General features: G+C 35.7%; 1 protein-coding gene across 1 annotated transcript in view; it reads right to left on the bottom strand.

Moving 5' to 3' along the window:
- Window positions 1-1,276: 1,276 nt before the first annotated feature.
- ALG6 (ALG6 alpha-1,3-glucosyltransferase) overlaps window positions 1,277-27,980 on the bottom strand; it is a 43,357-nt gene continuing 16,653 nt past the window's right edge. Inside the window, exons 6-15 of the mRNA XM_074334840.2 lie at window positions 27,114-27,196; window positions 26,406-26,470; window positions 22,680-22,871; window positions 21,841-21,976; window positions 19,928-20,013; window positions 18,409-18,493; window positions 14,980-15,050; window positions 7,428-7,496; window positions 7,100-7,298; window positions 1,277-1,569 (exon numbers count right to left, since the gene is read on the bottom strand). Coding sequence (XP_074190941.2) covers window positions 1,372-1,569; window positions 7,100-7,298; window positions 7,428-7,496; window positions 14,980-15,050; window positions 18,409-18,493; window positions 19,928-20,013; window positions 21,841-21,976; window positions 22,680-22,871; window positions 26,406-26,470; window positions 27,114-27,196 — 1,184 coding nt within the window. The 3' untranslated portion in view covers window positions 1,277-1,371. The remainder of the gene's footprint in view (window positions 1,570-7,099; window positions 7,299-7,427; window positions 7,497-14,979; window positions 15,051-18,408; window positions 18,494-19,927; window positions 20,014-21,840; window positions 21,977-22,679; window positions 22,872-26,405; window positions 26,471-27,113; window positions 27,197-27,980) is intronic.

Below are 27,980 nucleotides of genomic sequence, written 5' to 3'. Positions count from 1 at the left end.
AGTATGCTATTACAAAAAATAAGGCTCCACTCGCCAGCCAAGATGCTGACATGTGGGTGCGCTGATTACAGATGGTGGCCGTGGAAAGCAATGTTCCTGCTGATTCGGCAGTGATTCAAGGCTGCTTTTCTCTGCTGCCCTGCCCTTTGAGTCTTTATGCACATTTACTGTGAGAAAGAAATACTTCTTGATTTTCGCTTTGTCCAAACCCACTTCCTTTATCAGACTGAGAAATACATAACGTCTTGCATCAGCCTGTGGTTGTCCATGTCTAGAACGAGATTTTCTCTGTATATGTGTTTGGCTTGCATTGTTTTAAAAATATACCGTCACTTAGTGTGCTTTAATAGTTGTCTTACGAAATATATGCATGAAAAATATATGTTGATGGGACAAGAATGGTTTTATGTTTATCACAGAAACTAAAGAGAATACATCTTTACATGAGAAACTGCAACTTGGCTAGAATACATTCTTTTTACCAATTGCATACTATAGTAAAGATGGGCTTCTGCTAATATAGTGATACAGTATTAACAGGGCCAAGTTAACATGAAGCATGATAGGAGTCAATGCTTTAGGGCAGTGCTTACCTTGAACCATGTCCTCACAGAAAAGAACAGAAGGAAGAAATCCTTCATTAAGCCATTTAACTTAAACAAAATGATCCTGGAAGTTTACAACCTAGTGATCATGAGTAATAAAAAGACTTCACTCAAACCACTTAGATTTAAATTCAGGAAAAATCATTGTTTAATTACATTCAAGTAAATCAGCATTCTTGGAAATAAATAAGAATATGGTTTAATCTCTATGCCCTGTTAAAAAGAAATTTCAAGTTTGTATATGTAATAAGGCATGTTCAAACTTCAAGCAGTTTAAATTGCCTTCTTGTAGTAATTTAAAAGATTATCACAAATTTAATCCCTGAGATATAATTTCTAAAGAATGAAGTACACATTACTGCATTCTAAAATGTTAGTTAGGAACACTACATTTAAATACCAAAATTAGTAATTTCTTTTAAAAAGAAGGGGATAAATTCTCCCATTAAGCTCACTGTATTTGCAGATTGTTTTCAAGACAACAAATTATAGATTTCCTAAGTAAACACTGGGATTAAGGACAATTTTCTTATTTTCCTGCTTGAATACCTGAATATTAATAAAACTACAATAAGTCTTGGCCACTCAATAATTAGAAAATAAAAGCTTTTGGTCCCCATAGACATTCATTTGTGTAGAGAACAATGACTTCACCATTTCCTTTCCTGTAATTCCGTAATTCTCAAAATGATAATTTTATTTATACATAGCAAAAAATTCACAAAATCTTTTAGCACTGTTAACATTTTCACGTTTGGGGATATAGCTAGCTGATTTTCTTCTGACTTCTTCTACTTTTGGAATCCCACATGATTATAATGTTAAAGTAAATCAAGAAGAACAAGAAGTTCAAGCAGGATACAAAACACACCAATACAGAAAACAGGTCCGGTAATTTCTGAGGAGGATCCAGTGTGACAGTCATCAGTGTCAGAAGGACCATCATAATTATTGAGATAAGAAACTGTAAGGAGGAAAAAGAAGTATTATTAAGTAACATAAAAGAAAATTTAATGTACTAGTAACACTGATTTATAGCTGTCAATGAGCAGAACTGAAGGTGAGGGTTGTGGGTACAGTCTCTTCTGTTGGTGGATCTCAATGTAGGCTGCAGTTAGAATTGGCTGGGAGGTTCTAAATATGCCCATGCCATAGCCAAGGGTGATTAAATCAGAGTTTCTGGGTAGGCCTCAGTGTTAAAGTTCTCCAAATGATTCCCATGCATAACGAAAGCCTGAGAACCCCCATCTTACACTTCATACCACCAAGGCACTGAAGAAAGTTATCTGGAACAGATAATATTATTCATCGGGGTTAAATCCACAGCATGCTCCAGAGCCCTGAGTCCATCTATGGAAAAGTTATCCGTGACAAATGGGAAATCATATTTCATGTTCACTGTACACTTTCAGTGAGTTAGTGCTGCAGTAAAGCATGGTGGGGCATATGAAAGAAAATGTCCTCTGGCCTCAAAGAGTTTTTTATTTAATTAGGGGAATGCATAAACTAGTTAAATAAAATCATAGGGTCACATTTTATTAAATGCCAAAATGAGGAGTAAAAATAATTATTGCATTTATTGTAACTGTAGCAGTCAGTTTCAGTGCAGTATACAACAGACCTTTCTGCAGAGATGGAAATGTGTACTCCAGACAAGTAGGTGCTGACCACATGTGGCTACTGAGCATTTGAAATGTGCCTACTGCAAGTGAGGAGCTATTTTTTATTGTATTTAATTTTACTAAGTTTAAATTTCCACATGTGCCTAATGGACAGTTTAGCTCTACACTGAACTCCTTTAAGACAAGGACCAGCCAGATCTTATTTATTTTATCCCTAGCATAGCACATAAGTACACAGAAGCTGCTTAAGTGTAGAAAGCATACAGTAAGAAATAGGTAGTAAGTAGCTTTCATGAAGGAAATGAGACATAAATGGAACCCTGAAAGATGCTTTAATGGCTATATTATGACAGGATTGTAAGACCTGAATAGAAAGTAATGTAGTGATCATTCCAGATGGAAGAGTGGGAAGAGCCAAAAAAGGCTTATAAATAGGTATAAACAGGCTGCAAGTCTCCTCCAAAGGGAAAATCCCTGAGTCAACCTTAGTGGGGAGGGAAAATTTCTGAAGTGAAATCATCAAATTAAGAAATACAGGAATGGTTGAAATGTCACGATACTGTGATCCTGAACCAGTGTTAAAAGACATGCTAAAATCCCTCCCATTTTAACAAACTCTTCCAGCTATTAGCCCATTGTCTGCTCCTATCTCACAGCAAAGTTCCCCCAAAAGAGTTGCCTATAACTTGCTGCATCCAATTCTCCCCCCATTCACTAGTGAACACACACCAATTAGGCTTTCACCCCAATCACTATAATGAAACTGCCCTGGTCAAAGATCCACAATAACCTCTACTGTAATAAATCCAATATTCAATTCTTAGTGCCTTATTTGATCTCTCTGCAGCATCTGAAATAGCACAACGTTCCCATCTCCTTGAAACACTTCCTTCACTTGGCTTCCATGACACCATATTAATGGTTTCTTTCCACAGCAACTCCTCAGACAACTTTGCTGGTTCCTTCTCATGTCCCCACCTTTATCATTGCAGTATCCCAGGGCTCAGTACTTGGTCTTCTTAATCTATACTCATCTTTTGGTGAGCTCATTGAGTGATATGACTTTAATTATTATCTATATGCCAATGACTCACATTGCTGTCTCCAACCTAGACCATTCCCCTAAACTCCAGATGCATGTATCTAAGTGCTCCTTAATATCTCCATTTGGATAGCTAATAAGCATCTCAAACTAAAAATACACTTATAAACTATCTTCAAAAAGATTAAAAGCTGACTTCTCATCAGAAAACATGGAGGTCCCAAGGCAATGGGATGGGTGTCATTCAAATTTCTAAAAAAAAAAGAATCATTCCATTCCTTGCAAAAATACCCTTCAAAAATGAAGGAGACATTAACACAAAACAGTCAATACACTTGGAAATACTGAAATAATACAAAGTATGTTCTCCAAATACATCAAAATTAAACTAGAATATATATATATATATATATATATATATATATACACACACACACACACATATATATCATAATGTATGGAATGGCATGGGGGAATTTATAGGTTTGAATGTCTATATAAAAATGGAAGAAAGGTCTCAAAATCAATCACCTGTTAAGATACTAAATAAAGAAGAGTAAACCAAATCCAAAGCAAGTATGAGAAAGGGTATAATAAAATTAGAACCAAAACCAATGACATAGAAAAATAGAGAAAATCAATGACCAAAAGTTGATTCTGTAAAAAGATCAGTGAAACCAAAAAACTTTAGCTAGCCAAGGAAAAAAGAGAAGATACAAATACCAAAATCAGGAATGAATAATGGACATCATTCTTTACCATTCATAAAAATCAAAAAGAATAAAAGACTATTATGAACAACTGTAAGCAACAAATTAGATAACAGATGAAATGGACAAATTCTTAGAAAGACACACTGAAACTCTCTCAAGATACACAGAAACTCTGAACAGACCTATAACAAGTAAATAGACTAAATTAATCATTTTGAAAGTCTCACAAAGAAAGGCCCAAGCACAGATGGCTCGACGGGTGAATTATACCAAATGTTTATAGAAGAATTAATACCAATCCTTCAGAAACTATTCCAAAAAGTAGAAATGGAACACTTCCCAACTCCTTCCATGATGCCAAGTATTAACCCTTACACCAAACCAGACAAATATCACAAGAAAAGAAAACCACAGACCAATATCCCTTATAAATATAGATGGCAAAAGTCTACAAAATGTTGGCAAACTCAAACCAGTGGCATATAAAAAGGATTACACATGATCGAGTGCGATATCCCAAGCATGCAAGGTTAGTTCAACATACAAAAAGCAATCAATGTAATATACCATATTAATAAAATAAAGGGGGGGAAAACCACATGACCATATTGTTAGATATTTGAAAAGCATTTGACAACATCCAACACCCTTCCATGATAAAAACACTAGATAAACTAGGAATAGAACTTCTAACCAAATAGAGGCCATCTATAAAAAACCCACAGCTAACATCACAGTTAATAGTGAAAGACTGGAGGCTTTCCCCCAAAAATCAAGGAGAAAATGTCCACTCTTGCTACTTTGTACTAGAGATTCTAGCCAGAGTAATCAGTCAATGAAAATAAAAAGCATGCATATTGGGAAAGAAGAAATAAAATTCATGATTTGCAAATGACATGATCTTGTATATAAAAAACCACTAAAAACTTATAGCACAGAATACAAGTTTAATATTAAAAAATCTGTTATATTTGTATACAGCAGCAATGAACATTATGAAAATGAAATTAAGAAAATAATTCATTTATAAATGCATCATCAAGAATAAAATATTTAGAAATAAATCTAACAAAAGAAGTGCATGGCTTGTAGACTCAAAACTAGAGAACATTGTTGAAGGAAATTAAATAAGTGGAAATACATCCTGTGTTCCTGGGTTTGGATGACAAAATCTTAAAGTGGTAATACTCCACAAACTGATACATAGATTCAAAGCAATCCCTATCAAAATCTCAGCTGGATTTTTAGAGACAGTAACTAGCTGATCCTAAAAATAATATGGAAACGGACAAAGAATAGCTAAAACAATCGTGAAAAAGAACAAAGTTGGAGACTCATATTTCCAATTTCAAAACTAACTACAAAGAAAGCTACAGTAATCGAGACAGTGTGGTACCAGCATAAGCTTAGACATAGATCAGTGGAACAGAATTCAGAGTCCAGAAATAAATCCTTATATTTAGGATCAGTTGATTTTCAACAAGGGTGCCAACATAATTCATTGGTGCTGGACCAACTGAATAAAGTTGGATTCCTACCTCACACCATACACAAAAATTAACTCAAAATGAGTCAATGACCTAAAGATAGGAATTAAAACTACAAAACTCTCAACTAAAAGAAAACATAAAAAGAAATCTTCATGACCTTTGGTTACATATGTTCTCTTAGATATGCCACCAAGAGCACAAACCACAAAAGGAAAGAGAGATATATTAGACTTAACAAAAATCAAAACTCTGAGCTGCAAATGATACCATCATGAAATGAAATAGCAACCCAGAGAATGAAAGAATATATTTGCAAGTCACACATCTAGTAAGGGACCCATATTGAAAATGTATAAAGAACTCTTACAACTCAAAAATAAGAAGACAACCCAATTTAAAATGGGCAAAGGATTTGAAAAGGCTTTTTCTCCAAAGAAGATATGCAAATGGTCACAAAGCACACAAAAAGATGCTCAACAGCTTAGTAAGTAGCAGATGCAAATCAAAGCCACAATGAAATACCATTTCATACCCACTAGAATAGCCATAATAAAAAAGACAATAACAAGTGCTCTGAAGGATGTGGACAAATTAGAACCCTCATATATTGCTGGTGTGAACACAGAATCATGCAGCACTTTGGAAAACAGTCTGGCAGTTTCTCAAAACGCTCAACATAGAATTACCATGCCTAGGTATATACCCAAGGGAAATGAAAACATATGCACTGATGAACTTTTACATAAATCTCAGCAGCATATTCATAACAACCAGAAAGTGGAAGCAACCTAACGTCCATCAACTGATGAATGGATAAACAAAATGTGGTTTGGCAATAAAAAGGAATGAAGTATTCATACATGCTACAACACAAAGGAACTTCAAAAACATGCTAAGTGAAAGAAGCTACTCACAAAAGACCACATTTTGTTAGAGCCCATGTTTTGGACTGAATTGTGTCCCCACAAAATTCACATGTTGAAGCTCTAATCCCAAATATGACTACATTTGGAGATCAGAACTTTAGGGAGGTTAAATTAAGGGTGGGGCCCTAATAAGGTAAGGCTGGTGTCCTTAGAAGAAGAAGCAACACCAAATACACGCACACAAAGAGGCCATATCAAGGATATATCGCCTACAAGGAAAAGAGGCCTCACCAGAAACCAACACTGATGGCACCTTGATCTTGGACTTCTATCCTCCAGACTGAGAGTAAATTTCTGTTGCTTGAGCCACCTGGTCTGTGGTATTTTGCTAAGGCAGCCCTAGTGGACTGATGCATTCATTTATATGAAATGTCCAAATAGGCACATCTAGAGACAGGAAGTAGATTAGTGGCTGTCCAAGGCTGGTGGTTAGGAGTGAGGGTAGAATGGGAAATGACTGCTAATGAGTACGGAGTTTTTTTGGAGGGTGATGAAAATAATCTAAAGTTTGATTATGGGGATAGTTGTAAACTCTGTGTACATACTTAAAACCATTGAATTACACACTTTAAATGGGTAGAATTTATGGATGGGTTTATGTGAATTATATCACAAAAGAATTATAAAAGAAAAAAGATGCTACAATAATTTTTTTAATAGTGCCATGCCAAATGCCATTCCTTAAAAACTGAACAACTTACCAAATGTTGTATAATCCTGGGAAGAAATGTAAAATATGGAAGGTATTTCCTAACAGAAATGGAAAAGGATTTCAACTGCAGTTCTTCTTCCGAAGTCTTTTCAAATATTGAAAAGGAAGTTGCACAGGCTATAAAAAATGCCACCATTGTCACAACTGAGGGCATTAGGAGTTCATCCTTCAATAGAAGAGGCAGCATACTATAAGGGTAAGTAGGAAAAAATATCAAAAGAGAACTGTCAATTCCAACCATAATCACTTTGTAAAAACGTTTCAAATGAGTATAAGAACTATACTGAAAACATTATGTGGAAGTTGGTTTTACTCACCTAAATGTTGATACAAGTAAAAACCAAGTTGACATTAAAGGAATTTCACTTAAAACTAAGCAGACAGGTCTAAAATGATAAAGAAAAAAATATTTGAATCTTACAGAATATAATTTCAACTCTTGTAAAAAATTATAAACACATTTTATCTGATTTTCAGTGTAGCTAAAAAAAAACAAAACAAAAAAACAGCCAGTAAGGTCTCCGTGTGGACTATTGATTCATTTTTTTATAACTATCAATCCAAACTAAATGAGTCTAAACACAGAGAAGGTGTCAACTAACTCCTCATAATAACTGGAAAAGTGCTTTTTCCAGTATTCCATTGATGGAATATTTTTTTCTCTGTCATACAAACAGCAGCTTACAGAAAGGATCAGATAAACAAATCTGAACACTCAGAGAAAGAGCTTTTTCACATGTTTCATCCTACTTGATAAATATGAAATGAATTCCCGGCACAGTGGTTTTCAAACTTCTTTTTTATGATCCTCCATGTTACATATTATTCAGCTAAATTAAAAACTAAAGTTATAACAGACAGGATTATCATCTGTCACCGAAGAGAGCACAAGAGAGGCAAAGAAGAATCATGAAAGGAAACAAGTTAATGATGGTAGAATAAAAGGAAAGAGGAAACACCGATAGGAAGAGCACTAGCATAGGAACAGGAAGAGTAAAGTCAATAATGGAGCCCTTGGCTTCACCAAACAGCTGGTTAAGGTCATAAGTGCAAACTCCGTGACCTTCACCAACCCTTAATCCCATTACCTTCTGGATTCAACTGTGGCAATGCTCAAGGGGGTGGGGGGGGGGGGCAGTCAGAACTCCTGAGTGTTAGTCCCGTCTCTGCTACTTACTGTATGACCTTGAACAAATGATTGCCTTGAACTTCTTACATGTAAATGTAAATAATAACACCTTCTTTGTTAAGTAATTGGAAAAACTCTTTTACAAGTATTATCCAACATTTTTTTTCTAATTTTTTTTAAATAAAAATAACTGAAATATTTAATAATGATGGTGGTTGTTAATTGATTTTTATTGTTATTATTACTTTAGGTCTCCTTACTTTAAAAGGTCTGAGCATTATCCTCCTTTCTTGGAAGGATGACTTTTCCCCTTGTAAACGAGCATTTGGGATATGGGGCCTGGGATTATAAACTGAAAGCTGCACTAAAAGAAAAATACTAGAGGACTTGCAATTTCATTGCTAGATGCTTTTTATATCAGAACGTATTCATGTTAATAACAAGCACACCTATCTCTGGGACTTCATTCTTTCTCATTTATTCATTCAGTGTTCATTTACTGAACACAAGCATTTACTGAAAACTTACCATGTAAAAGAACTGCTCTAAAAAGTATACAAAGATAAATATTTATAACCAAGCACCCGAATCCCCTACATCATCAACCTCTTCTCTGAACCTTTCCCTTCACCACCTCGTTCAAAACAAACCCTGGCTTTCTCTCTCTCAGGAACATGCTGCCCCTCTGCCCTCTCAGCTGTGCCTGTTTTGTCGCTGTTGTAGTTTCCATAGCCTTCAAATATTAGGTTGGTGCAAAAGTAATTGCGTTTTTTGCAATTATTTTTAACCTTTTAAACTGCAACTACTTTTGCGCCAACCTAATAGCTTGGCCTGTAGGCGGGAGATAACCTTGCTCTTCATCACAACTTCCACCAGGGCGCCCTGCCTGGCCTCACAGCCTCCAGCTCTGAATCTCAGGTCCTCAGGCTCTGTCCCCTATTACTCCTCATCTTTATCATCCACCAGCCACAAGGGTCACTTCCCTCATTACTCAATGACTTCAACTCCTTTCTGTCACTCTACAGCCCTGTGTCTTCATTCTGCAATTTTAATACATACATAGATGATCCTCGAACACCCTGACCTCTCATTTGCTAGAACTCCTCTCTCCTGATCTCATCACCAATCCTCCGCCTTAGGTCACACGCTAGATTACGGAGGGCACACCCCTCCATAATCACAACTCATCAACTGCATTCTGAACACTTTTCCTACCTTTTTGGTATCCCAACAATCTTTTAACCCCACCAAGACCTTCAATCCGTTGTTCCTGACACTCTTTCAATTTCCCCCACTGCTTTAGTGTCCTTTTCCCTTCTTATCCAGCTCAAACTCTAAGGTCAATCATTATAATCACCCCCATGCATTCATTCTCAAGCGTCAAGCCCTGAGCCAGTGAGTGATCCTCACTAAACAAAACCATAAGCCTGGAAACACCCAACTCGACCCCTGCAACCATGCTAAGTGCCCGCTCTGGAGAAAAACCTTTACCCACACTAACTGATCTCTTTAAATAATACATGATCATGATATTCAATTGTCCACCGATTACATGTGTTTCCCTAACTTGCTCACACTCGTCACCTTAGAAAAATAATTCACACCTTCTCCTTTCTTATTCCCAACAGCTCCAACCCACTCTTTCTTAATGACCTTGCCTTCCACTTCAGTAAGAAAACTGAAGCAATTAAACGAGAACTCTCACAGATGCCACCATCACATCTACTCTCTTCCCGGCATCTGTACTGATAGAGCCTGTTCCCTCTTTTTATTAATATGAGCTGTTCATGCACCAGTCCCAAGCCAGTTTTCCGTTTGTGCTCTAGATGCTACCCCATCTCCCTGTGTGAAGGACACTGCTCCAGCAACTCTTACCTCTCTCCTATGTCATCCATGTTTCCTCTCTCCTGCTCCCATGCCATTACTTCTCTTAAACAACAAACCTCTCTTCACCCCACTTTCTCTACCAATTATTGCCCTATTTCTCTGCTCCCCTTTTCAGCAAAAGTCTGCTAAAGAATTATCTGCCTCTCACACACCATATACAAAAATTAAAATGGATCAAAGACCTAACTGTAAGAGTTCAATCTATCAAATTCTTAGATGAAACATAAGGGTAAATCTTTATTACCTTGGATTTGGCAATAGTTTGTTAGATATGACACGAAAAGCACAAGCAACGAAAGAAAGGATAAATTGGATTTCATCAAAATTAAGACATTTGTGCATCAAAGAACACTATCAAGAAGGTGAAAACCCAAAGAATGGGAGAAAATATTTGCAAATCATACATCTCATAAAGATTTAATATCCAGAATATATAAAGAACAACAAAAACACAAACAACCACTTAAAAATTGGGCTAAGGATTTCAATAGGCATTTCTCCAAAAAAAAAGATACACATATTGTCAAAGGACATAAGATTATCAATATCATTAGTCATTTGGGAAATGCAAATGAGAAACACAATGAGATACCACTTCATACCCCCTAAGATGACTAAAAAAAAAATGTAAGTGCTGGCAAGGATGTGGAGAAATTGGAACCCTCATACATTACTGGTAGGAATGTAAAATGATATAGTTGCACTGGAAAACAATTTGACAGTTCCTCAATAAGTTATATACAGAATTACTATATAACCCAGAAGTTCCACTCCTGGGTATATACCGTGTTTTCCCGAAAATAAGACCTAGCCAGACCATCAGCTCTAATGCATCTTTTGGAGCAAAAATTAATTTAAGACCCAGTCTTATACCTGGTCTTATATAAGACCTGGTCTTATTATATTAAAATAATTATATTAAAATAAGACCGGGTCTTATATTAATTTTTGCTCCAAAAGACGCATTAGAGCTGATGGTCCAGCTAGGTCTTATTTTCAGGGAAACGGTAGGCCCAAGAGAATTGAAAACAAGTGTTCCAACAAAAACTTATACATGAATGTTCCTAGTGGCACTATTCACAATAGCCAAAAGGTGGAAACAACCCAAATGTCCATCAGCTGATGCCTGGATAAGCAAAATGTAGTATACCCATACAATGCAATATTATTTAGGTATAAAAATGAAGTACAGATACGTGCTACAACCTGTGTGAACCTTGAAAATATGCTAAATGAAAGGTCAGGCACAAAGGGCCACATACTGTGTGACTGCATTTATATGAAATATCCAGAATAGGCAAATCCAGAGATAGAAGGTAGGTTAGTAGTTATTAGGTTGGTGCAAAAGTAATTGTGGTTTAAAAGGTTAAAAATAATTGCAAAAACCGCAGTTACTTCTGCAGCAGCCTAACACAAGGACTGGAGGAGGGGAGAATCCAGAGTGACTGCTTAACAGGCATGGGGTTTCCTTTTGCATAATGAAACGTTCTGAAAGCAGACGATGATGACTACACAACATTATGAATGTATTAGTGATGTATTTTACTACAATTTAAAAGATACATATATCTGACCAAGGTGTGATCAAACAATATGGTGAATGTTTAAATAAAAAAATGTATTACAGTAAGACACACTGCCATTAATTCCCCTCAAAATACTCCCCCTCGCTCGAACACACTTATCCCATCGTTCTTGCCACTTTCTGAAGCAGTTCTGGAAGTCCTCCTTCATGTCTTTACTTCATCCTCCATCATGACAACGCTCCGTGCCACACATCACTTGTGACATGACAATTTCTGTCAAAAACATTACGGTGTGTCCTCATCTACTTTATTCACCAGATCTGGCACTGTGCGATTTCTGACGCTTCCCCAAAGTCAAAATGATTCAGGACATCGAGGCAGCCACGACAGTGCAACGAAAGACACTCACAAGGGTCCGGCCCGGTGGCTCAGGCAGTGGGAGCTCTGTGCTTCTAACTCCGAAGGCTGCCGGTTCGATTCCCACATGGGCCAGTGGGCTCTCAACCACAAGGTTACTGGTTCAACTCTTTGACTCCCGGAAGGGATGGTGGGCTCTGCCCCCTGCAACTAAGACTGAACATGGCACCTTGAGCTGAGCTGCCTCCCGGATGGCTCAGTTGGTTGGAGGGTGTCCTCTCAACCACAAGGTTGCCGGTTTGATTCCCGCTAGGGATGGTGGGCTGCGCCCCCTGCAACTAACAACAGCAACTGGACCTGGAGCTGAGCTGTGCCCTCCACAACTAAGACTGAAGGGACGGCAACTTGACTTGGAAAAAGTCCTGGGGAACACACTGTTCCCCAATAAAGTCCTGTTCCCCTACCCCCAAAAAAAATAAAAAATAAAATAAATAAAATAAAAAATAAAGACACTCACAAAAGAGGACTTCCAGAACTGCTTCAGAAAGTGGCAAGAATGATGGGATAAGTGTTCAAAGCGAGAGGGATTAATGACAATGTGTCTTTTACTGTAATAAATTCTTTTTGTTTAAACATTCACCATATTGTTTGATCACACCTCGTATATATGTAATTTCTTTTTTAAAAAAAAAAGAATTATCTATACTTCAGGTCTCTCATTATTTCTTAAACCCACCCTAATAAGGCTTTTCCATGCATCATTCCACTGACACTAACCTTGTCAAGTCACCAGTGACTTCCGTTTTCCTAAGGCAAATAGTCTATTCTCAGCCCTCCTCTTGAGCTATTAGCAGCATCTAATACAGCAGATCACCTCATGTCCTTCCCCCCCCGATTTATTAAGATATAATTGACCTATAATATTGTGTAACTTTAAAGTGTACAATGTGATGATTTGATATAGGTATGTACTGTGAAATGATCACAAGATTAATTAACACATCCATCAACTCACAGTTAACCTTTTGTGTGTGTGTTGAGAACTGTTAAGATCTACTCTCTTAGCAACTTTCAAGTATACAATACCTGTTAACTATTGTTAATTATAGCCACCACGTGCTGTACATTAGATCCCCAGAACTTTTTTGTCTTATAACTGGATGACCACCTTCACCCGTGTTCTCCACCTACATCTGGCAACCACCAATCTACTCCGTTTCTGAGTTGTTTCTATGAGTGTCTTTAAGTTAGATTCCTCAAAACTCTTCCATGACTCGTTTCCTTCAGAATAAAAGCTGAAGTTCCTAATATGGCATGCAAAGTCCTATATAATTTGTACCCGTTACCTCTTTAACTTCACCTCCTATTACTCCCCACTCCATGCTGGCCGCACTGACCATTCTTTTGTTCCCAATACCAGCCATAGTCCCATCTTAGGCCTTGGCCCTGGCTGTTCCCTCTGTCTAGACTGTTATTCTCCCCGATATCCACACAGCTAACATCCTCACCTCCTCCAGTCCACTCAAGTTCATCTCCTCAGTGAGCCCTACCTTGACACCCATATTTAAAACTGCAACCTGCACTTGCTCCTGTGCCCCCACCCCCAGTACCCCCATCTTCCCCTACCCTGTTTTATTTCTCCCTCATGGTCTTTATTACCTTGTAAAACACTATTTAACTTCTTATTTTTATTTACTAATTAGTGTCTGTCCTTTAGAGTGAAAACTAAGAAAGTAGGAGTTTCTGTCTGTTTTGTTTGCGGACATGTCCCACGTGCTCAGAACAGTACCTGGCAAATAGTCAGTACTCAGTAAACATTTATTGAATGAAATGTTAGTTTAATGATAGATTAGCTGAGACCAGGTCAGGAGGAACTTTTAATGCCAACTTTAAATATTTGACCAAAATTATGTTAAAGTCATGCACGGTTATAAATAATCTAGGTACCATTGTAGAGTATGAACTCCCAGAAATTCAGGACCCAAGAGCTACTCTGAATGGTCAGATTACAGGTCATGGAATGGGCTGCCTTTCTATGGGGTAGAAATTCTGGGCAGAATACACAGGTTTGAAAGCAGTACCTCTCCATAGGTCTATCCCCTGGCACTAGGGATTCACATCTGGTCCACCTAGCCTCACATAACAGTGGTAACTCAGGTTTAGACTTTGGGGGATGAAATCAAGGTGTCCTCCCAGTCTGCAGTGATATGAGACCATTTTGTTTAGGACAACGAAGCCTTCCACATAGGCCCGCCCAGCTTACTATGAGGCTATGCAAAGCTCCACTTAATAAAAGCACTACTTCCTTCATCATTGGTCATTCTGTACATGTATCTTCCACAGGAGCCCAGCAAACAAGGTGAGGGTAGAGTGGTTGTGGGTTGGGACTGATCTAAGGCAGGATTCGAGTATTCCAAGGTGTTCTGGGTAAACACTATTTTAATATTGGGATAAGATACCCCAAAATGTCACCCAATTTCAGTGAAGACCAGGAAAAAATTGTAATGCTCCTAAAACAAAGTAGTCTGGTTAGAGATTGCCAACAGGCTAACCAAAGGTTGTGACCAAAGAAATAGAAGGCAACACATGACAGCCTCTAAAGAGGTGAGTGGAGAGAACACAGCTATTGAATAGATATGGAAATGAAAGAAATTAAAAAGGCAAAGATGAAAAACAGGTTACAATTTGAGGAAAGCCTCTTTGGAAGACATTTTTAATTAGCATATAGAAAATGTATATGAAGAAACAGAAGAAATAAGCATGTCAGTAATCTATGAAATTTTTTCAGTTTAAAATATAAAGAAGTAAAATTGTAAAAGATCATTCTGAAAAAAAAGTATGATTTATGAAATAATATGCAACTATATAACATTTGTATAGTATTGTTTTGCACTTAGCTGATTATAGGTAAGTAATAAATTTATATCATAAACACATAATAATAAATAAATAAAGCACTTTTTTACTTACAATGATACCAAGAGAATGGACTTTTCATGTACTTGGAAAGAAAATAAAAAGAATGACAGTGCACAAGTAACCTTTAAAGAAAAAGGGGGGAAAATGAGATGTAACAACTTGCAAAATATAATAGCAATTTAATTATGAATCTGAATAAAAATAATTTCAAGTAAAACTTTAAAGTTAATGTGACATATCTAGAAGGAAAATATATACACAACACTAATATGCATATTTCATTCAAATTTAATCAAAATGTTTTTTGAAAAACAATGATTATAAAACTGTACTTAACCATCTAAAACAAGTTCACTGAGACTCAGGTATTAATAAACAAAACTGCTGAATACTTCAGACACAACAATCATGCCTCCATCCTCACCTGGAAGTCTGACAGTTTAAATTAAAAAGCGTGAAGGACAAGGTCAAAATCTAAGCCTGGCAAAACCAATCTAAGTTTTTAAATGTGCACTTCAATTAAAAGATATTAAATGTTTTATAAATCATTTCACTCATATGTAGACTATAATCCATATGACTCATGTGGAATATAAAACAAAAAGTAACAAACGAACTAACAAAACAAGCTCATAGACAGACAACAGAATGGTGATTACTGGGGGGGCGGGGCCAGGGGGCGGGGGAGGGAAAAGTGGGAAAAGACGGTCAAATAGAGGGTGACAGAAGGAAACTAGACGTTGGGTGGTGAGCATGCCATAGAGTACACAGAAGGCGAATCATAATCTTGTACATCTGAAATTTATACAGTGTTATTAACCAATGTTACCTCAATAAATTTAATTTTGAAAGAAATAAAATGTGCATTTCAATGAAAGATATTAAATGTTTTATAATTATTTGTTATTTGGGGTTTTGAATACCTTAGATCTATTTTCACAAGTTTATACTCTGCATATGAGACAGCTATCTATACGTCCAATGTAGTTGTGAAGGCAGAAAGCCTGGATCACTACCTTGTACATGCTACACATCCAATCCATCAGCAAAGCCTACCTACCACACCATCTCCTAAATACAGTATCCACCCACTTCTCTCCGTTCCCCTCTGTGATGGCAGAAGGGTGGTCGGAGCCACCCAATCTTTCCCTTGGATTACTGCAGTAACCTCCTAACTGGTACCACTCTTACATCCTACAGTCCCCTCTCCACTCAGCCACCCTGTCAGTCAGCTAAATTTCCCAGTTTAAATTCCTCCAATAGCTTCTTATTACACTTAGAATAAAATCCACACTCCTGCGTTATCTGGGCCCTGCCTTCCTCTCCCAATCAGTTATTGTCTCCCTCATTCCTTCCCACTCACCACCTTATACCTGTCCCTTTGTGCCCTGGACATGCCAACCGTGTTCCTACCTTAAGCAAAAACGTGCTTTTCTCAAGCCAGAGCCCAGATCTTCTTGTAAATGGCTCTTTCTGGTCAGCCATTCAGTTCTAGGCTCAAATGTCACTTTCCTAGTAAGGCCGTCCCTGACTCAGTCTAAAGCAGTACCCCTACCCAAAGCCTCCCCGCAATCTTTCCACATAACACTATTTTCTTTACAGCCCTCAATATTCCCAGATATTTTCTTGTTACCTGATTTATTTTGTTTTGTTTTCTAATAACCTCTTCTGCCACTAGCATGAAAGACCCCAATTAAGAAAGCAGGAATGTTAGTTGTCATTCACTTACATGCCAGTACCTAGAAAAGAACCTGGCACATTAGAGAGCACTCAGTAAATACTACTTGAATAAATTAAATAGAAATCATTTTGCTGCTATAGGTATATTAGTATTCATACTACCAATTACCTCAATTATAGACATACTGAAAATTGAACTGAATAATTCAATCTTCATTGAAAAGAAAACACTGTAAAATAATTACAATGGGAAATGTTTTTAAAGCTCTCAGAAGTATTCAATAAGAATTCAAAACATTATCAACAAAAGTAAAATAACAAAAGTCATTAATATAAGTTTTTTAAGTTTTTTTAAACACGGTGGCTTACATTAAAACGTAGCAAACAGAATAAAATTAGTAAAATTCAGAGAAAGAAAATGTTTTTTCTGGCTTCTAATCCTAAAAGTAATCGTCTCTAGCACTGCCAGTTACTCAAACTCTGAAATTCCATTCCATTATCTTTGAAATATACCTTTATTTAGCATGCTACTTCCTGAAAAATAACATCTTCTTACACAAGCTTGCAAATGGTTCAAGTTAGGCCTATTGAAGCCATCAGAGCATTAATAACCATATCCCTCCTATTCTAAAAGCCCTATAGAATATTAACCACAGATGACTTAGTATGCTCCGAGTTCATTCACAGAATGAAACAACAGAAATCGTCAATAAAAAGGTAATAAAAAAGAAAAGAACATGAAACTATCTTTTTTGCATTGTGGTACTGATATGCACTTTTGAAATCTTGCACCATCATGCTACGTTCTGGCTTGTGTTTAGAATGCAGTGTAAATAAGTGGCAGTCCCAGAAATGAAACCCTAATTTCTAAAATGTCCCCTTATAAAGTCCACTGATTTACTGTTTTTGTAAACTAAATTTTCTTCACATATTTAAAGATATTTTAAATGTCATTTTATAGGCCAAGGCACACAGGAATAAAATTTTAAGTATCACAGAAGTACAATCAGGAGGAATTTGTAAACTCACTCAAAGAAACCCTAAACTGGAGGAAACAGAACCAATCCGTCTTCAAACTGACAAATCATCTTCCTATGACAGAGATCTGTCCCCTCCCCTTCTCAAAAATCTTTGGGCTCCTCTTGCACACAAATCAAACTCCAACGTGTTCAACGCTACGTTCAAGCTCTTATACAATTTGCTACTTTTTGACTTACCTCTCACTATATCCTCTCTACACATACACACACAGGTCACACAATGTCAGTGTTGAATAGACATTCCCTATCCTTTCCTACTTCTGCACCTTCAAGCCCTTCCTCCATCTTGAATTCTCTCCTGCTATATAACCTTCTATTCCAGATCTTTCCCAGCTTTACAAATTTGACTCCAGTCCTACTTGCTCTGAGAAGCTGTCTAATATCTGACCCCCAGGTAATATCTGCTTTTCCCACACTACCATAGCACTTAATTTGTACCTGATAAAATTTAGTACCACCTGCTTTATCACATAATTATTTAGGCATATGCTTATTATCGCTGTTTTCTTCTTTGTATTCCCCCATTGACTAATACAAAGCAGAACTTAAACAGTTGTTGAATTAAACTGAAAGATTCTGATTGCTCAACCTAGTACCCAACACAGCAACTAAGTATGTCAGACACTCAATAAATGTTTGCCAAATAAATGTCTTATTTCACAATCTAATGTATCCTGTTCAGAGCAAGAAAATAATTATCTCTATTTTTAAAAGATCAGCTGCAGCAAGAATTAAGTGTCTAAAGTAATGAGAAACTTACCAGAGTAAATTTGAATGCTTTGGGAGAGGGCTGAAGTATTAATTTTATACATGCAGGAAGCAGGCTCAAAAATGTAAAACAAAAGCTAAAAAAATGAATAAAAATAAAATATTTGTTTTCTTTGTAGAGGTATATCGCTAAAGACATTTTTAAAAATTAAGGATCACATTACTTATCAATTTAAGTTGATTTCAAATTAAAGTTATTTTTTAAATTAAAGACCAAATAACATTAGGCTAGTGCAAAAGTAATTGTGGTTTAACAGGTTAAAACCAATTGCAAAAATCACAATTACTTTTGCACCAACCTAATCAATAAAATCCATACATTGAAATATATATACTCGTTAATATGATTATATAATACAGAACAAAACATTATAGTACTAAATGTTGCTTATGTTATTTTACTATTGAGTATCATTTATAGAAACGGTACCAAGATAGATAGCTAAAAGTTAATTATCAAACACTCAAAATAAAATATAACCAGGTATGAAGAGGCAATGCTCTATTTGTAACACAAGCATTCTTAAAATGTACTCATAAGAGAATCTCTGGCCCTCATTTCACAAAAGTTGATTATCTGATTTTCCATCCCATGGTAAACCAACCAGAACAAGTTAGAAAGGGAGCAGGAAGCTGCTAGAGCTTCTCCTAGTGATGGCTGATGAGCAGGCAGCCATTTAGTACCATGGCAAACAGGTTTTGAAAGCCCTGCGAACAAATAGAAGGCAATACAATAACTGTCTTTCCACTTGTGTGTCAACTTGGCTCGGCTGAACTACAGCTCCTTGTCACGGTGGCTGTAAGGGCTAGTCACAAAAGAACCAAGGACAAAGACAAGCAGTACCCATTTTGTAGCGCACACACACCCACCTTCTCTCAGTTATTCACACACCAATTTTGGTGCCTCTCGGAAGAGATTTTGCAGATCTAACAAAAGTCCCTGTTCAACAGTTAATTTTAAGTTAATCTACAGGAACATAGGCTTGGGTGGGCCTGACTTCATCAGTTGGAAGCCCTTTAAAAGAAGGCTCAGGTCTTCCCTAAGCTCAGAGATGCTTCACAGCAGCTGGGTCTGAATTGCTCTTCCTTCCCCCTCGTTATTCCTTCCTGAATGCCAGCCTTGTGGATTTCCAGTTTGCTTAGCCCGTCCCCACAACTGTTTAAGCCAATTCCTCATCACACATCCATATACACACACCCTTCTCCTACTCCTTCTTCTCTAGTTGAACCCTGACTGATACAGCACTGAAAATCATGACTCTTCAAGATAATGTTAAATCATGTTTAGTATACTCTCTGTTTAAGGAGGAGGAAGGTAACAATTCAGGAAGATTTTCACATAAAATATTTCAGATAAAAGAGTTTTGTTGTATAGATGGACAGGTTTATGTTACATGGAAAATTCATTAAAAACACCCCTTTCCCTAATGATGCCAGGTAAATGAGACATTACCACAGCACTGTTAGAGAAAAGCACATAAAACACTATATACAAACTTTGTGTCTCTTACCTGATTATTATCTGGATGTGATGTGGCAAAATATCCTTGATTTTCAGAAAGATACTGAAGCTGCACCAAACATTGGCGACTTTATCCTTAAAAGAGATTTCTTAGTTTTATATTCTGATACAATTGAAAAAAAATATCAAACTCCACGAAGTACAACCCACAAGTTCTAAATAAATTTTTGAGGCGTGAAGCTTTTATTCACAATTTTATAACTTAGTCGATCAAACTCTCCAAGTACACACACACACACACACATACACACACACTTTTCATTTTTTGCAATGGGAGTTGATCTAAATCACTAGTCAATCATAATCTAGACATTCCCAAGAAATACTTAATATTTTTCAAAGAATAGCACAGTATCCCTAACTAATGAAGTTATTCACCTTTGGAAATTTTTCTAGAAATCTTTTGTTTTCCTCATTTGTAGAACACATATTATTTAACCCATTTTTATCCTGCATCTGAAATTATCTAGTGTAACCGACAAGCTACTAGCAATGACAATATTAATTGCTAATAAATCAAGAAATTTAAAGACATTAGCAGTTGTGCTAGGATCACTTTCAAAATTAAATTTGTAACTACAGCTCTCTGCTCATGAAACCCATCCTCTGCACAGCTGCTGGATTCACAGCTGTGTAGGCATAACATCAAGAGAGTAACTATCACTGACAGCTGTACCATCCTACTTCCCTCTGTCAGATCAAAGAACATGCCCTTCAGATTTTGAGGGCAAGTGAATGGAGGTGACCAGCAACACCATCAAACATGTCTGATACTCCTTTTTATAATCATCATGGTAAATACCATTTCTGAAATGGAAGACAAGGCAAATAACCAGGCAGCTTACATGGAAAAGTCAAACTCTTCTTTAGGTAAGTATTAAGGTTAGAGGAAACAAAGAAGTGAGGAGCACAATTTTCAAAGTTCAGATCACAGCTTTGCCACGCACTAGCTATATGACCTCAGTTTTCTGATCTGTAAAGTGGATATAGCAGCTACCTCAGAGCTATTGTAAGGATCAAATAAAATCACATGTGATGTACCTGGTACCTAGTGAGTAAGTGGTGGTGACAATAGTGATTATTTATGATTATCAGTAGCAGCAGCAGCAGCAGCATCTCCATCGACATCACAAGCTACACATTCCTGTTCCTTCAAATTACCAAGTTCTCTTAGTCTCTTTCAAAATGCTGGTTCCATCCCCTTAAAGGTCCATTGAAAGACACTCTATAGCAATTTATATATTCACAACTTAGAAAGATATATATGCTTTTCTAATTCTTTTTAAAAGAAATGTTTATTCAAAAGCAAATTATCTATAAATATGTTGTCTCTGTCTAACTTTATTAAAAGGCCTTTTTGTTTCAGAAAAATGGTTTAATTACTAAATCTAAATCATCAAATTATCCATTTAATAAAAGTTTAACAAGAGTGATTAAGCTAGCATTAAATGAAATGAAATGAAAGATTCTCATTAAAAATTACTATGGATGAAGGTTATATATCTCAAGGAATTATGAGCTCTTTCTGACGCAAACATCATTATTAGTTTAATAAATAATTTCCTAAGACTAAAAAGAGAATCTAAACCAAAAAATTACAGAGCTGTTAACTTTGTAGCTACAACTTCTCATGCTGTCTTTCATTAAGGACACTACTTCATTAGAAAAGTGTATAACTGAATTATGGATCTCATGATGGCATAAATATTACCTATGCATGTAATGTACTAGAAAACGCCAGCTGAGGAGAGGTTATATACTGGATTAAATAATTGGCAAGGCAGGATGATTGCAAGAGGAGAGCAGCTGAAGTTACTATTCTTTGTGTGTAGTCTACAGGAAATCCCCAGAGATCACAGGAAAAGTATTGTAACAGAAAGGACAAAGAGTTTTTAAACATGCCTCAAATAATCCACGATCGACTGGGAACAGTCTTCTTAGAACTTGCAGGGTTTGTTCCCTTTCTGTAAAGAATGGCAGCCAGCAGAGAATGAAGGAAGCCACCACAGTACAAGCCAGCTTGATTAACAGTATAAACCTAGAACGAAACAAAGGGAACCAGTAAGACAGGGAGAGGCTAATACTTCTGGGAAATTAATCTGTGTCTCACTAAATATAATAAATGCAAATGTAAAATAATGATAAATCTATGCTGCCAATATAGGTTTACAATGGGAGTGTACTCAAATCAGAGTTAAGAAATTCACAACCATTAAGATGTGCACTTCTCCAACAAAAAGACTACCGTGTTTCCCCGAAAATAAGAACTAACTGGAAAAGAAGCCCTGAGCATAAGCCCTAATGCATCTTTTGGAGTAAAACTTAATATAAGACCCGGTCTTATTTTTGGGGAAACACGGTATCACCATCCTAATTAACATTTAACTTAGATGTCATTCCCATGTAGCCATGAAGAAAAGCGTCAAATTGGGATATATTTCTAATAAGTATATAATATGCTCTTAAAAGGATGACATCCTATAGCAATATTCTAACAAGTCAACCCACATTACCTCCAGTAAATGTACATTGATCAAAATATTTTTCTAGTAAGGAAGATTTAAAATTAAAGAATATAGAACATGAACGTGACTTAATCTCTCTTCCCCCTCACCCCATGGACAACACATTAATAATAAATCACCAAAAAGCAAAGGGAAAGACCACCTTCCTCCAGGTAAGTATGCCAAATAAATTCTCTAAAGTAATTTTTTTAATTCTGGTGTTTAGAAGTTACTCACCCCTTTCCTTTGAGGCCTTTTTTAAAACACTTGCCAAGTAAAAAGCAAAAAAAAGGCAAGGAGTGGTAAAGTTCCATCTGTTTATAATTTATAGCTAAGCAAAACGCCAGGGACCCTAGCAGGTCCCAGTCATAAGATACTCCAAGAACACCCCACAAAGCAAAGCCAAGACTCACAGAATTATATATGTTCCTGTGTTAAGGAAATTATCTCAATAATTAAAAGAGCTAGATCTTGCATTTTACTATAAAGATATTATACGATTTTAAAATAACATATATAATGGAAGCTATTTCTAAATAGAAATTGAAAAAATTGAAGTGATAAATATTTCAAATTATATATAATGACTTCGAATATATTAAATCTACTATTAAACAGAGCAACTGATTTGTTTAGGTTTAAAAGAGCTCTAAATAGATAACACGTAGCTTTGTTTCTGCTAGACTATTTCACAGTATTATTATTATAACATACCAAAATCTAGAGAATAAGACAAAGCTTCAAAAGTTAAAAAAAAAAAAACCACAAAATTTCTATAATATGCATCAATATAAATTATGTACTTGATTAGAAACTAATAACATTGTTATTATAACAACATCACAACTAAATTTTCTGTTCAAAATGGTAAGCTGAGCACTCGAGTTTACCTCCTCTCCTTCCCGAGACCCCCTTAAAATGATAGGGAATTTTTAGAAGTATAAATTCACAGCCATAAAGAGAACAGGAAGATGGGTTACAATATCTAAAGATTTCAACACATTTCTAGAAGACAGAAGAGGACAGAAAAGTGGTCACAAGTAAAATAGGATGGAAGACACAGGGCTAGAGGAAGCCTCTGCAAGCCAGGGGCCAATTTACGCAGCAAGCTCCAAGGGAACTCAGGAAACAGCAAGTCGGTTAGAGTGCTTTAGTCATGTTGAAAAGAAAACAAGAGGATTAACTGAAAATCCCTAGATGAAGAAGTCAAATCCCACCTCCCTCCTGTGCAAAGATTATCTGGCAGCCAAAACATTTACCCCCCAGGCAACAAAGAAGGAATATTTCTCCAAAGAACTGGAATAAAACTATAAGGGCAGCTAGTGTACAAGTTAACATTATAGTCTAAAGCCTTCTACATTCTGAAATTGAAGGATCCCAAAGTGTACTGGCCAGCTCCCTGCCCACTGACTCTATAGCAGACAAAAAAAAAAAAAAAAAAAAAAAGCTCACATGCAGTTTTTTCTTCTCCCTTATTCTTTTTTTTAAACAGTTTTATTGAGATAAAATACATATCATAAAATACACCCATTTAAAGTGTATAATTTAATGGTTTTTAGCATATTCACAGAATTACACAACCATTACTACAATCAATTTTGGAACATTTTTATCACCTCAAAAAGAAATATCAATTAGATATCAATCCCTAAACTCCCCGTTCTCCCAGTTCCAGGCAGCCATGAATCTACACTGTTTCTATAGAATTGCCTCTTTTGGACATATTATATAAATGGGATCATACGGTCTAGATATACTCGTATCAAATAGACACTGAAGGAAAAACCTAAGACAGAAAAAGGACCAAAATGAAACAGGGAAAAATACTGACCCAAGAAGAATGGAAATAAGGAAAGAAAAGTAAGTTGAAATTTAAGATATGCTGAACAAAACAAATGAAATTTAATAGAAATGTTAAAATCAAGATAATCTTCCAAACCATAAAAAGACAAAGATGCCCAAAATGGAGATGAAAGATCTAACATCTGTCTAATAAGTTCAAGAAAGAATGAAGTGAGAAAATTATCAAAGAAATAAGAGAATTTCCCAGAACTGAAGAACATGAGCCTTCAAACTGAATTACCCATAGAATGTCCAAAACAATTGTCAAAAACACCTGTACCTGAACAAATCATTATAAAATTTCAGAGCCTAAAAAGTAAAAAATAGTAATAATAGCAGCAGCAGCAGTAACAGATAATAACAATAAATACTTACACAGTGCTTAGTATCTCCCAGGTACTGCTTCATGTGCTTTACAAATACTCATTTCATTTCCAAAAAGTCTACAAAGTATGGGTTATCATTATCCCCTTTTCACAAATGAGGAAAGGAAAGTACCTAGTGGTTAGAAAATGTGTCCCCATAAATGACATAAACCCAAAAGCTTCAAGAATTTGATTCAAATTACAGAGGCGATACCACTACAAATATACCAGAAGGTTAAAATGAAAAATAACTGACAGTTGGTGAAGATGAGCACCTAGAACTTTTACACCATTGCTAATGGGAGTGCTAATTGGTATACCATGCTTAAAAGCCTTTGAGATATCTAAAATTAAACATGTGCACACCTCTAACTCAGCAGTTCCACTCATAAGAAATATATTTACATGTGTACAATGAGACATTTACAAGAATGTTCATAGTACCATATTCATCAGAGCCAAAACCTGGAAGCAACCCAAATGTCTATCAGTAATAGAATTATGTGTATTCGTGCAATGGAATATTGTGAAGCAATGTAAGTGAACAAACTATAGCTACATACAACTACATGAGTAACTCACAAACAAATGTTGAACCAAAAACACAAGACACAAAGGAATACCTACTGTGTTGTCTCTTTCACATTAAGTTCAAAAAGGGGGAAACTAAACTACAGTATTACCACTTAGTATGTGCTACCTTTGGGAAGGGAGGACGGAGAAATACTTAGAAGTATGCAAGTATAGTTTTGTATACTGGCAATGTTCTATTTCTTGACATGGTAAAAGCTTGCCAATTCACTGAGGTTCACATTTACATTTTGTGCACTTTTCTGTATAGTTGTTATATATTTTGAAGTAAATACAGTTTTTTAAATCTTATAAACAACTTTTTTTTTCATTTCTTTATATCAGTGGTTTTGATATTACCAGAGTATCTGACAGCCCTGATCTCACAATGCCAAAATAATAAAGTAAAAAAGAGCTCAATTAGGAAAGTGGACAGACTAAAAATATATGATAATAAAAACGACAAATTTGAATATCTTCCTTTGACAGATGCACATATTGATTTTATTATAACTAAAACAGATTGGCATCAAAAGGCAAAGATATTAATTGAGCAATCATGTTGCTGTGAATTATGTCTTTTGTTTCCTTTGAGAAAGATGAGAACAGATAGTAACATTTAATACATTAGAAGACAAATTGGAGAGTCATGTACAGATTTTATCAACTTTCCTCTAAGATTTGTTTATTTGAATGTTCCTTGTTTTCGGTATCAAAAATTACACACATAAAATACACATAGTAAATCTTAATTATTCAGTTTCAGTTTCCTGAAGCTTTCAGTTACCACTATTTGTTAGAGAAACATCTTGTTTTAAAATACAAAAAATCTAAGATTGTTTTTCCTTTGTCAGTGTCAGATAACATTTACAAAAGATAGAAGATATGTCACACCTTTTTCAAATTAGGAGAGCATAATCATACTTGGCATTCTTTTTCCAACTCTCTGGAAGAGAATCAGTTATCAAGCCAAACCGGTGTGAAAAAGCAATTCTACTTTTAATAAATCTGTACTTTACCCTTCAAGTAAAAGCTTTGTGGAGAGAGTCTTACATATCATTGTGAAAATAGTTTATATAAGCAAGTACCCTATCAAATAAGAGATTACTAGATGTCAACATTATACAAATTAAGCCTAGATTTTATAATATGCATCAGACTTCATTTCTAAATTAGTAAAGGATACTGGAAATGTCCATAGTCGATAAGAATAAGGCCTGGATACAGCAATATGCATAATGCATTAGCAATCTGTAAAGAAAAATATTGTGAAATAAGAAAGCAATCTGTTACTTGAATCAATCAGCGTAGAAGTGTAGTTTCATTTAACACAGTAGAAAATGTTCCCCCCTTATCTTCTACTTATCAAAAATACAATTTTTATAAAACAGCTCTTTAAACACTAAAGTTTTCATGGAGGTGACATAGGATACTTTATTAAAAAGGGAAAAATCATTAAAAGATATTTGTCAGAGAAAGCATTTTTAGATACAAAAATCAGATAAGTTAATCTAAAGATTAACCAACATAAAATCACCAAAAAGAGTATTTGTTAACTGTGACTATGAGAATATATAGCAATTTTTCAAAATGCCTTTTAGTTTAGTCATTCTCACAAGCCAACTCAAAATTCAGATCTACTAGTTAAGCAATAAATTCAACATGCTGTGTAATTCAGCAGTACATAACTTCTAAAATTCGGTGCATCTTATTACTATAGTTGGGCATTAAAATAATTAAGGTAACTTGATGTTTTCTAAATGAAAAGTAACAGAGATATACTGTTCCCTATTAGTATCTGTTCCCAAAAGCATGGCTTCCTTAAGCACTACGTTTAATAGTTAAGCTAATAAAACATTTCAGAGAAGAAATGTCAGGTTGCTTTAAAACTTACCTTTTTCTTAGTTGACATTTCTTTTAAACAACAGCAGTACAAAACCACTGCAGGTATGTAAATGAGCAAATCAGCAACTAACACTGAAAAAACAAGCAAATGATTTTAAGTGTGAGACCATCAGGATCTGCAATAACCTATTAACTGCCTCCCTTCCTCCAACCTTGAATCGGAATTCTATTAACACAAGCTTCCTACCCACTCTGGACAAGTTCTTTACATGTGAACCCTTTCTAGGCCCTTCACCTCTGCCAAATTTCAATTGATACGGTACTACAGAGTCTCTTAATTTTCTCTAACAAATTCACACATGAAATCAATTAGATGTATCCAAAATTAATTCTCTCTTTGCTCTGACTTGGACTTAAAAATAAAAATACTCAAAGCAAAGACTTTTTTTATTTTTAAATAAGTGTACACTCCAATTTTTCTGGTGTGACGAATACCTCAAATGTGCTGATCGATGCAAAGGAGAATCTTTTTTAAATGTTAATATTTATTTTAAAATACATAAACTTTTGTTAATTAATGCATATAAAGAACTTGAGACCCAGGTGAGGAGGAAACTGAAAAAAGTTAAAAAAAAAAAATTCATAATTCTGAATGTTCAATCTTTTTAGAAAAAAGAAAAACAAATACTTGTACTACACTAAACATAGTGTCTAGAATAAGATAAATGATAGCAAACTGTGAGTGTTAGATGCATGCTATCTGTTTTCAGCTCCAGATGCCACATTTAAGATGACACTGAAGAACTGAAACATATTCAAAGGAGACCTCAAAACCATTCAACAAACTGGTCACCTAAGAAATAGCTAAATACTCAGAGCTATTAATCTGGGGAAGAGGTGACTTCAAATGTCTGTA

The sequence above is a fragment of the Rhinolophus sinicus genome, chromosome 14 (genome assembly GCF_057876585.1).
Source record: "Rhinolophus sinicus isolate RSI-liver-muscle chromosome 14, RSI-T2T, whole genome shotgun sequence".
In the NCBI taxonomy this organism is placed as follows: domain Eukaryota; kingdom Metazoa; phylum Chordata; class Mammalia; order Chiroptera; family Rhinolophidae; genus Rhinolophus; species Rhinolophus sinicus.
Note: the sequence above shows the minus strand (reverse complement) of the source record. Positions and strands in the feature narration are given on the sequence as shown.